General features: G+C 41.9%; 1 protein-coding gene across 1 annotated transcript in view; it reads right to left on the reverse strand.

The window, feature by feature from the left end:
• The window catches only part of pde6a (phosphodiesterase 6A, cGMP-specific, rod, alpha), a 53,910-nt gene that overhangs the window by 21,993 nt on the left and 16,169 nt on the right, over positions 1-15,748 (reverse strand). Inside the window, exons 4-15 of the mRNA XM_080201631.1 lie at positions 14,792-14,932; positions 14,611-14,685; positions 14,456-14,520; positions 9,511-9,577; positions 9,320-9,367; positions 7,816-7,965; positions 7,591-7,734; positions 7,416-7,481; positions 6,291-6,437; positions 4,266-4,373; positions 1,403-1,512; positions 1,208-1,295 (exon numbers count right to left, since the gene is read on the reverse strand). Of these exons, the coding sequence (XP_080057757.1) occupies positions 1,208-1,295; positions 1,403-1,512; positions 4,266-4,373; positions 6,291-6,437; positions 7,416-7,481; positions 7,591-7,734; positions 7,816-7,965; positions 9,320-9,367; positions 9,511-9,577; positions 14,456-14,520; positions 14,611-14,685; positions 14,792-14,932 (1,209 nt within the window). The remainder of the gene's footprint in view (positions 1-1,207; positions 1,296-1,402; positions 1,513-4,265; positions 4,374-6,290; positions 6,438-7,415; positions 7,482-7,590; positions 7,735-7,815; positions 7,966-9,319; positions 9,368-9,510; positions 9,578-14,455; positions 14,521-14,610; positions 14,686-14,791; positions 14,933-15,748) is intronic.

Below are 15,748 nucleotides of genomic sequence, written 5' to 3' on the forward strand. Positions count from 1 at the left end.
GTGGTGGTGGAGGCGAACTCGTTGGGGTCTTTTAAGAGACTTCTGGATGAGTACATGGGATTTAATGGGATTGAGGGTTATAGATAGGCCTGGTAGGTAGGGATATGATCGGTGCAACTTGAAGGCCGAAGGGCCTGTTTGTGCCATAGTGTTCTATGTTCTATGTTCTATGCGGGTATCACTAACAATGCCAGCACTTATTTCCCAACCCTAATTGCCCTCGAAGGTGATGGTGGTGAACTGCTGCAGTTCATCTGGTGTAGTGAAATCCAGTTAAGAAATAAGTTCTTGGAGTTTGTTCCAGCAACAGTGAAGGAACAGTGATATAGTACCAAATAGGTCAGTGTATGGCTTGAAGGAGAACTCTGCTGAGCTGGCAAGGGGATTTGTTATTATTTATTAGTGTCATAAGTAGGCTTACATTAAACTGAAGTTACTGTGAAAATTCACCACCCCAGTCTCAACAGAAAGTGGAGAAAGAACAGAGGAGGGCTGTTACTTTAGCCAATACACAATCATAGCTTTCAGGTAGTCTTGCTTACATCAAAGATTCCAAAATTCAGCTTAGCACAAAGGCAGTGAAAATGACGTGGCTTTGATGCTAAAATGTGTGGGCACAGTAAGAAGTTTCACTACACCAGGTTAAAATCCAATAGGTTTATTTGGTATCACGAGCTTTTGGAGCACTGCTCTTTCATCAGTTTACCAAGTGACTCACTGATGAAGGAACAGTGCTCCAAAAGCATGTGATTCCAAATAAACCTATTGGACTTTAACCTGGTGAAACTTTAACTGTGCCCACCTCAGTCTAACGCCAGCATCTCCTCATGAAAATGTGTGGTGTTCTGAATGCATCAAGTGTGAAATAGCTTACACTGATGGTATAATTATAAGCAAACGTAATAAGACTTTCCTTCTATTTTTGTGCATGCCCCGATAAGTATTGAAACTGTTAATGAAAATAGCCATTGAAATAACAGCCACCTAAAGTCTTCATCAATTCATGTTCTCACCATTTGTAAAATCAAATGTAATCTTACCCTTCGATCGCTTTTTCTACTGTTTTGATATACTAATCATTTAATATGCATACAGTATCTTAAATCTGTAAAACATATTCAACTTATTTGTTAGGATCACAATCTTCTTCTTCGCAACTTCCTGCCTTTCTGTTCATTTTCCGAAGATGGACATAGTTGTGACATACCTCATCTTCGAGCAGGGTTTTGCTGAACTCCAAGTGATGGCGTTCCATAATGGATGAGCCATGAAGTTTTGCCAATGGATCCTGTGACCTATTGGATTCATGGAATGTTATCAACAAGACTGTTTCTTAAAATAGTATCGTGGTCAAAATAAGTGCGACAACGCATGACAACTGCTTTTAGTAATGGTCACTCACTTCATTTGATAGAGGTTGTTTGTCCCTCTATGATCAATGTCATGGCAAAATGCAGCTGTCACCATGGCTAAAGCCTCCAGATCTGTATAGTAGCGCTTTAGATTTCCAGTCTAAAAAGAAGTTCACAGGATAGTGTTAATGGTCCAGAATTCTTTGGCACAGGACAGCTCAGGTCTTGCCCCATTAGTAAGATTTCTTTCCCCTCACACTTCAGCTCAGAAAAATGTATTGCAAAGACAACAGAGCACCTATTAATTTGGTGAATGAATGGACCAACAGTTTCTTCCCCAGATATTGAAGAATAATGAAAGCAACAGAATGCAGAGGGAAATGTACTGAACTAAAGTCAGAAACAGAAACTAAGACAGGGGAAGAAAGATTGGATGAAGAGAGAGAGAGAGAAAGAAAAGAGACAAGGAAGGAAAAGAAAAATAATACTTTTTAAAAGTCTAGAACTTACTACCGGAAGGAATAAGGTATCACAGCTTGATTGCTTCCCATTCTGGACCAAAGAGATTATAGAGGTAGGGGCGGCACAGTGGCACAGTGGTTAGTACTGCTGCCTCACAGCACCAGGAACCTGGGTCCGATTCCAGTGGGGTTGGATCGCCTGTTCCCCGTTCATGGGAGCAGTAGCAAACCCCATTGAAGTGGACCACTCTTGGCAGGGGTGGAGGGGGGCTGGATTCAAGCAGGCCCAGAGACTTCAATCCCAGGCATGCTAATGGAATGTAAATTTAAGTATTAAAATCAGCTCTGTGCCAATTTCCAGTACAGAGCTGATGATGCTAAATATCCTGGACTAGGGGAATTGTGGAGGCCGTGACCCAGCAGGAAGCCCACGAAATGGCCTCTGCTAATGTCTTCCAGCCCATTACACTACTATAGCTCTGCAGCCATCTGGGAGAATCGCTCCCATGAATTTTTTTCATAACAACCAAACAATACTAATAAAAGATTGCACTAGGTAGCATCTGCATCACCACCACTGATACATATTTAAGGAAAATTTAGCTGAAAGTGAAAATGCTTTGCAATCAAGATCCTTCCCAGCGGTTTTAAATGGGTGCTTGTTTGCGTACCAGCATATTCATTTCTCTTTATTCAATTATGGGACGTGGATAATGCTGATAAAACCAGCACTTATTGCTCAGAGGGTGGTGAATCTTTGGATTCTCTACCCCAGTAGGCTATAGGAGCTCAAACATTGAGCATGTTCCATCAGAAATCAATAGATTTTTGGATACTCAGGACATTGAGGGTTTTGGGGATCATGCAGAAAAATTATATTGAAGTAGATGATCAGCCATGATCTAACTGAATGGTGGAATAGCTCAATAGGCTGAATGGCCAGCTCACGTCCCTACATCCTTAATTCCTCTCAATAAGATTGTGGTGAGTTGCCTCTTGAACTGCTGCAGATATATGTGGTGCAGGTACACCCACAACACTATTTTGAAAAGGGAGCTCCGGGCTTTTGACCCAGGGAAAACAAAGGCATGACAATATAGTTATGTTTGTGTGTGACTCGGATGGTAGATGCCAGTTTCATAGCCATAATGCAGCAGCTTGGCAAGAGGCATGGCCAGTTCTGGAGCACTAGCCCATAGCTCTGGGGCCAGAATGTTAACGGAGCCCATTGCCTTTGCTTATACTGTTTGCTGAGCTGTCACTTAAAATTGATGAAGGTAGGTTTCTGGGATGCCAGCGAGGAGGAAGCCAAGATGGATCATCCACTTGACACTTCAGTCTGAAAATGGTTCCAAATGATTCAGCCTTGTTATTTGCATTAGCATGTATATTCCACCATCATTGAGTGTAGGCGTGTTCAAGGAGCTTCTTCCTCCCAACTGATGTTTAATTGTCCATCACCATTCATGGCCAGATGTGGTTGATTCATGAGGTCAACCTCTTGCTCCCTCTATCCTATTTCTTACCAAACTGTTAATCAACATCTCCTTCTGGATCCTGTATTAGTAAATATTGTTAACACTTCCCTCTCTTCAGGTACTGTCTCTCCAACTCATCTGCCAACATCCATCCAAACTCTTGACCCCAGATCCATGCAGATTTCTGGTGGGTTAGGACGTGGTGTGGAGATGCTGGCGTTGGACTGGGGTAAACACAATAAGAAGTCTGACAACACCAGGTTTAAGTCCAACCGATTTATTTGATAGTAAACTTCGCCTGACGAAGGGGCAAACCCCGAAAGCTTGCGAGTTTACTATCAAATAAATCGGTTGGACTTAAACCTGGTGTTGTCAGACTTCTTACTGGGTTAGGATGTCCCCAGGGATGGCAGTGGGATGTTGGCTCCAACATATGATTCACTGAGTAGCCAATAAAAGAGTATCAGGAAATGTTACACCATTCTAGCATGGGTTGTAAATGTAATTTTGTGCTGACTATGCATAATAGGACATTAAACCATGCTCATGTTCCATTTAACAGATGTGGGTCAAGGGGTAGGCAGCTAAATTACATTCAGGAGGTGAGTTGGCTTTTAAGTAGGCTGGACACCCCCTGTTTTACAGATTTAACCATGGTTCAACAGGTTTCCCAGGCCTCTGGAAATATGACAACTTGAAGGAGGCGAGGACAACTTTGGGGAAAAGTTTTGGGTGGCACGGTGGCTAGCACTGCTGCCTCACAGAGGCTGGGTCCCAGGTTCTAGTCCGGCCTAGGTTCACTGTCCATATGGAATTTGCACTTTCACCCCATGTCTGTGTGAGTTTCCTCTGGGTTCTCATCTTTCAGAAAGTTTTACAGATACAAAAGGGTCAAATGTCCTCGTTCTGTGTCGTAACCACTGTGTGATACTACAACTGATTTCATCTGGAAAAGCAACAAAGCAAATTCTTACCGTGAGCAGTGTAAACATGGTGTGCCCAACATTGAACCCGTGCCGCCAGTTGTGATAGGTGATTTTTCTGTATCCTTTACTCAGAGAATACATGAAGCGGACCAACACCTGTAGTGTGGCAGAAGATTTTATCAACACTTTATTTGTAATAAAATGTTTTTGAGATAAGTTGATCTCCAAACTCACATCAGCTCGGTAATGTTTGCCATTATTTGTGATCATTTGTCCAAAACAACCAAGTTACTTCCTATTGAATTGTGTTTTTCTAAAGCAGCCCTCACATTAGAACAGTGATTACAGGCCAGATTTTCATTGCCTCCATCTGCATCAGAACAAAGATAGAAGGGCTTTAAAAAAAGTGGGCAGGATACAAGTCCAGGATTCCTACCTCCCTTCCCATTTCCAGCAATTTTCACTGGTGGTGGTAAGGATGCAGGTAGTGAGCGCACACGTAGCATTTTCAGTGTTGTTGGCTCTATTCTGGGATACATCAGGCTTCTGCACATTTAATGGAGTCATCCTGGCTTTTTCAGATGCAGTTTATAGCTCCTCAGAGGAGCCATTAACCTGTACAGAACCAATGAGCCATAAAATAACAATGGCAAGATTTTGAAATGTCCATGAATTTTTTAAGAAACAAAATATGAAAATCTCTTTGAACAATATTATCCTACTTATTCTCATGAACTGTCAAAACACAGACAGTGCAAGTTCCATTAAAGAAAAATTTAATTCTCTTAGCACCTCCTAATCATGTACAAATAAACAAATAGGCATTGAAAAAAACACTTCAAATAATTGGAAACTTATTACAAGCTGATAAAACTCAAACAAAGCTAGCAGTCCCCTTCAAATTGTGTAAGTTGTTTCTCCCTGTGTCTTGACATGACCTCTGCCTATCCTCTACTAACTGTATCTCAATTCTGGCTAAGTTTCCTGAGGGGGCCAATATGTAGTCATGGTTGGTTTCCAACCATTTCTCACCAGTTAGCCCCAGGAAAATCTAGGTGGTACAGATACAGGACCACCTGTACAGCAATAGGCCTCATTGTTTGGTTTCCCTGTTGTTTTCCTTGAAACCTTTCCCAATTTAAGGTTCAGAATAAAAAAAGGAAAACCCAAATCCATAATTAAACATGCTAGAAAATGTTTGGAGAGATTAAAAAATCACATTTTATTACCACAACATTTGAAGTATACAAAGCCATTGCCATAACCTCTATCTGCAGATATTTTGATGCTTTTTCTACATCACTAATCTAGACAGTTATTGGGTTCTCCAACCAATCTCAATATCCAATGATATTAACTGGAGAACAGCCAATGCTAAAGCTCACCCATTCTTTTCTCAGATTGAAAGATTTTTTTAAAATGATAATGTTTTGACTATAATGGTTGGAAACTTCTGCCTCTGCAGCAGGTGAGGAAGGGGGGTTGGGGCGGGGCGGGGGGGGTAGCGGTGGGGGTGAAGAAGGCGAGGTAGGGGGGTGGGGGGGGGTGGGGCCTGAGAATTTGGTGGGTTGACATCAGGACTGATATCCAATGCCTTCCTGCCTCCTCTGGAAGTAAGCTCTGGGGAGGGAAACTCATGGTCGGCTGTCCACTTGAGGTCCTTAAGTGGTTGATTAACAGCCTTTGATTAATGATTGAAATCCTCTGAGCCCCTGGTGGACCAGCCAACATGTGACTTGCATGATTGGCAAACTGTGCATTCCAGCTAGTGGTGGGGTGAGGAGGTTGTGACATCATCTTCCCTCTGGTTGCTGATTCCTATGGCCCACCTCTCCTCATGGCTGCCCCATCCTGCAGGCAGTGAGATGGGCATCTGCTAAGAAAGGAAGCTCCCACCCAATGTTGAAGTGGGAAGTTAGAATTATAAACTGCTTAAACCCACATTCTTACAGAAATCATTGACTGTTTCCACATCAAACAAAATCCATAAAGTGCTTATTAAGCAGCAAGCTACTACTCTTTTTCATTATTACCTTCAATTGATATGCAGTATAGGCATAAAATATTACTCACCGCTTGTGGTATGTGGAACTTATCAACAACACCAAGCTCATAATACATCTGTATTCCACATTTCACAAGGTCTAATGGGGACCACTCAAAATCACAAAAGTGAAATTCATAGAGTTCTGCTTCCACAGCATCTGGAAGTTCTTCGAGCTTAAAAATAAACATAGAATAAACAGGTGAACAATAATAGAAAATGGAGTGGACTTTCGACTAGCTTCTATCCTGGCCTCTTTATTAATACTTCTGTGGAAACCAAGGAGGGATGACAGATCTTTGTTGATCTAATACCAAAATTGTAAGGGGAATGTGCAAAGTTCCAGGTATGCATTGCTTGATAAGAAAAACTGGGGTGGAGGGGGTTAGAAAGAGGGTTGGAATGGTGCAATCTGAGGGACAAGTCTCTTCAAACTCTCACGTAAACCTTCAAGTGGCAAATTTGCAAGAAGACTGGTGAGGTATGAGAGTAGGGGCTCGATTTTTGCGAAGTCAGAATGATCCTGTGGATTTTTAAAAGTGGCAGGCAGGGGACCCGATTGCAGGACAACCACCCCCCTTTACAAAAGATCCAAGTTTTTCACAGGGAAAAGGAGGAAGAGTGAGAATTACACAGGAAGGAAACCCAAAATCAACAGAGCCATTTGAACCTAGTGCTGAAATCAAACAGATCTCATTTTGAGCCAGGGTCTCACACTCTAGTGTGAGTGTCATGAATCCGTGGAGTGGACAGACATGCCCTTGGCTAAGGCCTGTATAACTGTGAGGCAAGTCCTGCAAGTCAGGAAATTACCCCACTCGAGCTAGCTGTCTTGGTAGACAAAATGCAGTCCCAGACAATTCAAACTTTGCATCGTTGTATGGGACTGGCTGTGGCAATGGGTGATTTCTCATAAAGGGTAGGGAGAAAATGCCTTTTTAAGAAATAAAGTACAAATAATCTTCTCAGTCCATTATTTTTAATAATTATTGCAATCAGTTTTATAGCTGAATTTTTGCTCTGAGTATTTTGTTCAGTCTTCTTATTTTGTCATTGCAGTATATATAAAATATATATCTGTATTCATGACATCTTAAAGTGTAACAAAAATACGAAATTGTTGTACAATCTTGACTTCAACTTGGTCTACTCACCAATATTTCTTGAAGGTCTTCTTCCTCACAGTCATCTGGTTCTCTATCATAGATTTCTCTCGTTTTCTGATAAATGTAATTGTACTTATTTTCAGAACAATGAAATTGAAGGAAATTTAATTTCAATATCACATAATGTTACTAAGCAAAGTTCTTCAAAATTGCTCCAACATACCAGAATGTCTTGTATTTCATCTTTAGAGCATTTAACATGATAGTGCACCATGTCTTGGGCAATGTCTTTCCTATTTTCAAGTTTGTTCATTTTGTCATATGTATCTGTGTTCAAAACGGACCACCCGAGGAACTGTGTCAAGGCCTGAAAAAGATAAGGAGTGGTCAGTACGTAACTTTCTGTGGTTTAGATTGGGATTCTAAAAGATACCTAATTGAACCTTACTTCCATCAGAGTTTCATCCATTTCATCAAATGGCTTCCCATCCTTCCTGTTATAAAAGGTGGCAACTCCAACAATTTCCTCTTTCTTGTTTACTATTGGCATCGACAGCACATTCTTAATTGTCCATCCCAAAGCATCAAGTGGCTCTTTCTGTGAACATTACAGAATTTGATTAAAAGAGACATAAGAATTTGTGGCTAATACCATCATGTAATAATAATGTATGAGAAACTGTATTTTCATTTCCGATCTATCCATCCATCTTGGCACAAATATGTCTATATTTGTCACGTCACCCGCTGGCAGGCTGGAAGTCAATTGGGATCTGGCACAGCTCCCTGGTGGTCATCTGAATGTTGAATGCATGGTGGCAAGTTCATGAATATGGTTGACATGGGCTTGCCAGTGGATTACATGGCAGCAGCTCTGACATTGGGAATCCCCTAATGCTTGTGCAAAGAGCAAAGAACAATACAGCATAGAAACAGGCGTTTTGGCCTATCAAGCCTGCGCCGATACGCAGTTTCTATCCCTCTGTTCGCCTCCCATTCATGTGTCTATCAAGATACACCTTGAACATTGCTAATGTGCCTGCTTCCACCACCTCCAATGGCAGTGCATTTCAACTGGCGTTGTTAGATTTGGAAAGTGTCTTGCCGGCTTTGGAAGGAAGCTTTGCGGTTTAAATCTCCAGCATCTGAACTTCTATTGCTCCAGCATAAAAAAGATGTTCCAAAGTTGAGGGAGAAGATTCCTCTCCCTCTCACAATTTAATTCAGAGACGTAGACTGGTTCAACTGAGGTTTAAGATATTGCAATCGAGTCAGCACAACCTCTTCAGCACTCAAGGATGAAGAAGGACAAGGCAGATGACTCCCGTGTTGCCACTACCCCTTCTTTTTCTTGCATATGGTCTCCCAAGTGTCCTCCCCTGAGGGACTCAGATCTGTGTTGCCACTTTAAGGGTTGGCCACTCTACATCTCATCCATGTGTTGCTCCTTTGAATTTTGGACAACTACTTCTAGGATCTGTATTTCTTGCCTGAGGCTCTGCCGCTCAGCATGTCAGCACAGCTAGACTTTACAGAGAGAAAATTTATCCAAGGCAATCCAGTGCTCTGTGGTATAGTCTCCTGGGAGTTCAAAGTGTTCTCACAGTGTGTCAAGGAAGCCACATTTAAGTCACCAGCTTTCACTGGTTGGGTTACTGAAGGCATGACAGACATGTGTGAGTTTCACTAAATTGAGGAGGCAGCATTAAATTGCACCATGTTGCATTTATATTACAAGCAAGTCACCAATTAAGCATATCAATGAGCTGCCACAAATAGGTGAATTTCCTGTTTTGTTGCCTTCCCGTCGCTGACTTAATCGCTTACAGTTCTACCACGAGAGACTGACACGCAGCCTCCTGCCCAATTCTCCGTGCCTGCCCAACCACTTTGCCTGCTCAGGCGGGCTCCAGAAAATCCAACCCATGTTTTTGTTCTTTGCTGTTTCTTACCTGAAACTGAAAGAATTCGTCAGCAGCAGCATGCATAATGTTGCATATCTGGGAAAACATGAAACGTAGAAATTATTTCCTAACTCATTTTCCTGTATTGGACAAACTGATTTGTGACAACAACTTCCACTTAAGTAATGCCAAAACACAGCAAAGTGCTGTCGCACCTGCTCTCAGATTAAAACACTTACAAGACTGGTTTCTGCAACGTACGTTGGCAATCCACTAACTAGTGCCCAATGGTCTGCTGGCGGGCTCCTGAAGAAAATAAATCACCTACATTAGATGTGAAGGTCTAGCTTGAAATGGTAAATGCAGTTTTTTTTTTAATTACAGGCAAGTAAATACCAAATAGGTCCAATATTTAACAAGGAAAAGAAGAAATTCTGATTGCACAGTACCTGAAACAAAAACAAAATACAGACCACATCTATAATGAAAATGCCTCAAAAACTGTAAATCCCATTTCAAATTGGTATTATTGCTAGATATTAACCCAGAAACTCAGCTAATTTTCTGAATCCTGCTACAACAAATGGTGGAATTTGAATTCAATTTTAAAAAAATCTGGAAATAAGAATCTACTGATGACCATGAAACCATTACTGATTGTTGAAAAAACCCATCTGGTTCACTAATGTTCTTTAGGGAAGGACATCCGCCATCTTTATCTGGGTCTGGCCTACATGTGATTCCAGAGCTATGTGGTTGACTTTCAATGGCCCTGGGCTGGCCAGCATTTAGTGCCCAAATAAGGATGCTAGCCAGCCAGTGACACCCATGTTCCACAAATGAGTAAAATAAATCATCCTTTAATTTGCAACTTTGCTTGTCCTAGAATTTGGAGGAGGAACAAAGCTAGGGAGAAAGACAGCCCAGCCTCCTGTCCTCACCTCTTTCCATTCCCATTCACTTAGGAGGGACTTGATTATAAATAACTGATGAACAAATGTAACTGTTTTGTGTTCATTTTTCTCTTCGTTTGTTACTATTTTGAAAATGCTACTCTTTTGGTTCAAATGAATGAATTAATTCATCAACTAGAAAACATGGCAATTACCACAAACTGAAGACATTTAAACTATTTCAATTGTATTTTGTCACTCTCACTTGAATTTGTCATCTTCCAATTTTCTGGTATGCAACAAGTTTAAGTTAGTTGAATTAATAATGATTCCTCCCGAATTATTGACTTAACTATTCTCATCGGGAGGCAAGAGTCATTGTCCCTAATATTGTTTCCTCATGAAACTTCTGCCAGATTTCATCAAATTCCATTTTTGCATCACACACACTTCCAAGTAACCAAAATCTGAACCTTTGAGATGAATTTAATGCCCTTTTCCAAGGTGAGTTTGGAGGTGTGGGGGGCGTTTAATTGGGCTTGAAGAGGCGCCTTCCCACCTCTGCCCGATTAAGTCCGAGTCGGTAAGACTCATGGACAGCCTTCCCGCCGCAATGCCAATTGAGATCCTTAAGGGCCAAAGGGGCCTCATCCGGCCTCTGTTGGTATTCAACACTACCGGTGGCTGGGCAGTCATCATGCAGGGAGCCCAAAAGCAAACGTTTCTCAGGCACTCAAGTGCTTAATTGAGGAACCCAGCATTGGGAAGGGTTGAGCCACTGCTGAGAGACACCTCCTGCCCTTTCTTCCAAAATGTAAGAAAAAAATGATCAGATCACCCCAATCCTGCATCACTCTTGCCCCCAATCTGTAACTAACATCCTGCCCTCACTCACATGTGGTCGGTGTTCCTCAGTGATCTTGTGTCGCTGCTGGGTGCCTTCTCTGCAGCTACCACCTCTGCCACAGTGGCACTGATGGCAATGAGAACTTCTAGCCTCTGCCAGGTCTCGGAGTGAGGCATGGGATTTCTACCCCGGGATGTTCTGCTACAGGCCATCTAATTATATGATTGGGACATATTACAATGAGCCTCCCCCAAAGGAGGCTTGGCTCTTGCTGGCTGTCTAGCCGATAGGCAAGCCACCCTCCTAGACTAAATTCTGTGATATGGAAGGGAGAGATATATTGTAATAGACATAGGACAATGGAACAGATTGATATGAAGGGAGAGGGGAAAGGAAATACTAACACAGATCAACATTCTGCTTCCATTCTGGACTTGAACATATTGCAATATTCCAGGCTGCTCTTTTATTTTCAAGGATGAAAATGACAGGAATGGAAGAAATGGAAAACAATAATGACAATGGTGAAGGGACAAATGGATGGAATGAAATAAAACCAAGAACTGAATATTTATATGACACTTTTTACATCCTCAGGACATTTCAAAGCGCTTCACAACCAGTCACTGTTGCAATATAGACAGACGTGGCAGCTAATTTACACACAAAGCTCCATGTATCACAGATAGAAATGTGGCAAGATTATTTGTTTTAGTGATATTAGCGGAGAATTAATTATATTCAGAACAGCAGGAGAACTCTCATTCTTTGCTTAAAATAGGATCTTTTACTTCACCCGAGATTGTAGTTGGAATCTCATTTTAACAGCTCACTTGAAGGACAGCACCTCTCTCTCTCTCTCTGTTGCACTGAAGCACACCAGCTCCCAGGAGTGGGATTGAACCCACAATTTTCTGACTAAAAGTAAGAATGCTACGTTTGAGCCAAGGCTGAAACTTAAAACATTGATGATGAAAGGGAGAAGTGGGGGAATGTGTGACTAAGAAGGAGAATTGATAATTTCCTGCAATGTGCCTATTAATTGCAAGGCATTAACATCACTTTTACTTAAAGTAAGTAAAATGTCCTTTGAAACTGAGGAACACAGAAATTTTACAGTCAATCAGATAATGTGGAACAATAACATCTTGTGTGTTTGCTTAGCGCTCTTAATCATACAATAACAAGAGCATTATAAAGGAAAATCCAACCCCAGACCAGATAAGCAGATATTGGTGACTAAAATCTTGGTTCAAGAGGTAAGTTTTAAAGGAGTGCCTTGAAGCTGGGAGGAGAGGTAGCAAGGCAGAGGGAATTATCGAGGGAATTTCAGAGCCTGTTGCTTTGGCAGGTGAAGAAGCGGCCACTAGCGGACCAGCGATTAAAATCGGACATGTTCAAGAGACCAGGGTTAGGGGAATGCAGCTATCTTTGAGGGTTGTGGGACTGGAGGAGAGTTTGGGGATAGAGGAGAGTGAAGCCTTGAAGGTTTTTGAAACAAGAATGCAAATTTTAAAATTGCTTAACCAGGTTTCAATGTCAGTTAGTGAGTACAGGAGTGCTAGGATTTCGTGCAAGTTGCAATACAAGAATCAGACTTTTGGTTGACCTCAAGTTTATGGATGGTAGAACACTGGAGGTTGGCCTAGAGGTAACAAAAGATAATGGTTTCAATGATGAACTGAGGCAATGGCGATATAAGGTGGTGTAGAAATAGATGCTGGAATCACATGTAGAACACCAATTAGGAATGCTAAGTTTCCTTCCCTAAAGGACATCCATGAACCAGTTTTGTGTTACATTTCAGCAGCATTTGAATCCTTTTTCCTAGTGCCAGTCCATAAAGTAACAGCTTTATTACATTAATTCCCATACTGGCCAAGCTGGGATTGTGACAGGACTCGAGTTTATTGGTCTAGTATATAACCACTCTGTAAAAGCTTATTTGGAATGTTCACTAATCCCCCAGTACTAAAGCTCTGAAAGTAAAAGCGTGGCATAGACAAAAAGACAAAGGGAATCTTGTGATGATAAAGGCTGAGAATGGTGCTAAGAGTGTCCATTAAGAGATCAGAATGTCTTTTTGCCTATGCCATTCCTATTAATTACAGCACCCCACCACTCCATCTTTACAATTTAAACCTTATCTGATTTTCCTTGTCTCCAGTTCTGACGAAGGGTCACCCTGACTCGAAATGTTGGCTCTATTCTTTCCCCACAGATGCTGTCAGATCTACTGACGTTTTCCAGCATTTTCTGTTTTTGTTTCAGATTCCAGTATCTGCAGTAATTTCCTCATATAGAAGATGACTTTAGCATATTTCACACTTGACTATTATTATTTCATGCTATTCTGTATAACAGCACCACATAGCAACAATTAAATTAGTCACTAATAACAATGATTGAAAGCTGGATTTTGGCTCAAATTGGAAAATTTCCCATTTGCCAGGCCTGCCTTGATTAAAATGTACCCCACAATGGGGATAGGGCAAGGGACAGGGTCTGGAAGAGATATTCTCTCAGAAACTCAATGCAGGCTCGATGGGCTGAATAGCCTCCTTCTGAACTGTAGGGATTCTATGATTCTCTGAATGTGTGACCTTTGCTGTGGAAGAGCAGATGCAGAATGCGGCTGGGCCCACTGACCTTGGCTGTAAAGCATTGACAACCACAGGCGAACCAAGATGGGCTGGTTAGAAGGCCCCAACTGAGTTCTTTGGGGCCTAATCTCAGCTGTTTAAAAGGTTGATAGGGCAAGTATCCCTCACATCTCATACCCCCTGTACTCTCCACCCACCCTTCATGAGCCTTAATACCATTCGTGCCAATTCATGCCCCATACCTTCCATATTACTTCCACTATCTCTTGGGTAATGGGAATACTAACATGACCTAACACTGAAAGTCCCCTTGATCTGATTGTCTGCATCCTCGGGTCTCAAAAGAAATGGTCGCAGAAATAGAGGAAGCGTTGGTTGGAAAATTCATTGGATTCTAGTAAGATCATTTATGGGACCTGGGTGATGCTGGCTAGACTAGCATTTATTGCTCATCCCTAGTTGCCCATGAGAAGGTGGTGGTGAACTGCCTTCTTAAACTGCTACAGATCCTCTCTTCTTGGAGAGGGTGATTTGCTAGAACTTATGAGGCGTGAATGTTATTTGCCACTTGTCTGACCAAGCCTAGATATTATTCAGGTCTTTCTGTATTTGTACATAGCAATTGTCTTTCTGCTTGCTAGGTGGGCAAATTCAGTGCCAAAAACTGAAAGAAAATTCTAAATAATATTCCATTCTAATTATCCACAAAGTCACACCCCTTTCTCCCAATGCATTTCTTCCCTTTCTTTGTTGGTGAACCAAAATGTGGACCCGACAAATAAGTTGCATTAACTCAGAAAAGTGTATCACTTTCTCAATCTTTTATTGAACACAAACTTACGGGATGACTTTAATTTCCTCTTTTCCATGAAGAATGTAATCAATTATTTTGTAGAAGTTTATTTCCTGTGGAGAAAAGAAAACAAAGCATTTAAGAATAAAAATATTGAAACAAAAGCAGTAACATTTACTCACAAAATAAATTGTAAAGCATACCCTTCCATCTGGTGTTCTTGGACCATCATATGGTGGTACCTCACCCATTTGTACTGGCCAAAGGTCAAAAAATTCCTACAGTAGAAAGAACAAAAACAAAATGAGTAGGAAGTTTGTTGGACATATTTCAGTAAAGTCAATGTTTCCATATTTAAAATACGGATGCAGAAAAATATCAAACCTTCTCCTTTGTCATGTCCAGAAGTGCAACTGAGTATCTGTCACAGTTCAAAAAGGCGCGTACTGTATACAGGGCTTTGTGAAACTGACGCTCAATATCAGTCAGCTCTTCAAATACTTTGCTTGCAGACCATAAGAGGACCTGTGAAATAAATGCATGTGGATTTAATTGTACCTGTAGGAGTGTTATATGAGGAAGAGATTGACTAAGTTAGGATTGTTTTTGCTGGAGTGATTGTGATCACTCCTGCAATGATTGTGATGCAGAGCAGGCCCCCCCCCCCCACCCCGCCTCCCCACTGATCACCTGTGGAATTATAGTAGGCCCTTTTCCCCCATCTGATCACAGGCAGAGTGCACAGTAGCCTCCCCCCCCAAATTGGTCTGCCCCTGTTGGGCAATGCCAAGGTGCCAGCTGACAGTGCCAGGAAGATACTGCCCAAGGGTCCTCATCCCTTTCCCTTGGCCTCCCCAGGGAGCCTCAATGGCCTCCAGTTCTACCAACGAGGCCAACGCAACTGTTCCCCATTCATGGGGGTTAGATGTTTTCCTCACCGGAGAGAACCTCTCCCAATGAGGCCATAAAGGAAGGTGAACCTGGACAATGGAGCACTGTGCTCGCTAATGCCATGTAAATTAACAATGTAAATCATTTAAATAACTTACTCAGCCTCTTGCCCATTTCCGTCGAGAGGCTGACCTCGCCAGAATTCCGGCTCTCGGAAGATTGCGGAAACCGAGGGATCAGGTGTGATCCTGATTTCTCAGTTCTTATGTGATTTTAACTGCTCGCTCTGTCCATCGATTGGCGTGCCAAGCCAGTAAGATCCCAGCCCCTATATCTCCACTATTCACTGCCACTGGGTCAAAACCTGGAAGTCCCTCTCTAACTGTATTGTGAGTGAAACTATACCAGATTGATTGCAGCGATTCAAGAAATGACACTTCTCAAGGGAAT

The sequence above is a fragment of the Carcharhinus amblyrhynchos genome, chromosome 13 (assembly GCF_965287045.1).
Source record: "Carcharhinus amblyrhynchos chromosome 13, sCarAmb.v2.hapA, whole genome shotgun sequence".
Taxonomy (NCBI): domain Eukaryota; kingdom Metazoa; phylum Chordata; class Chondrichthyes; order Carcharhiniformes; family Carcharhinidae; genus Carcharhinus; species Carcharhinus amblyrhynchos.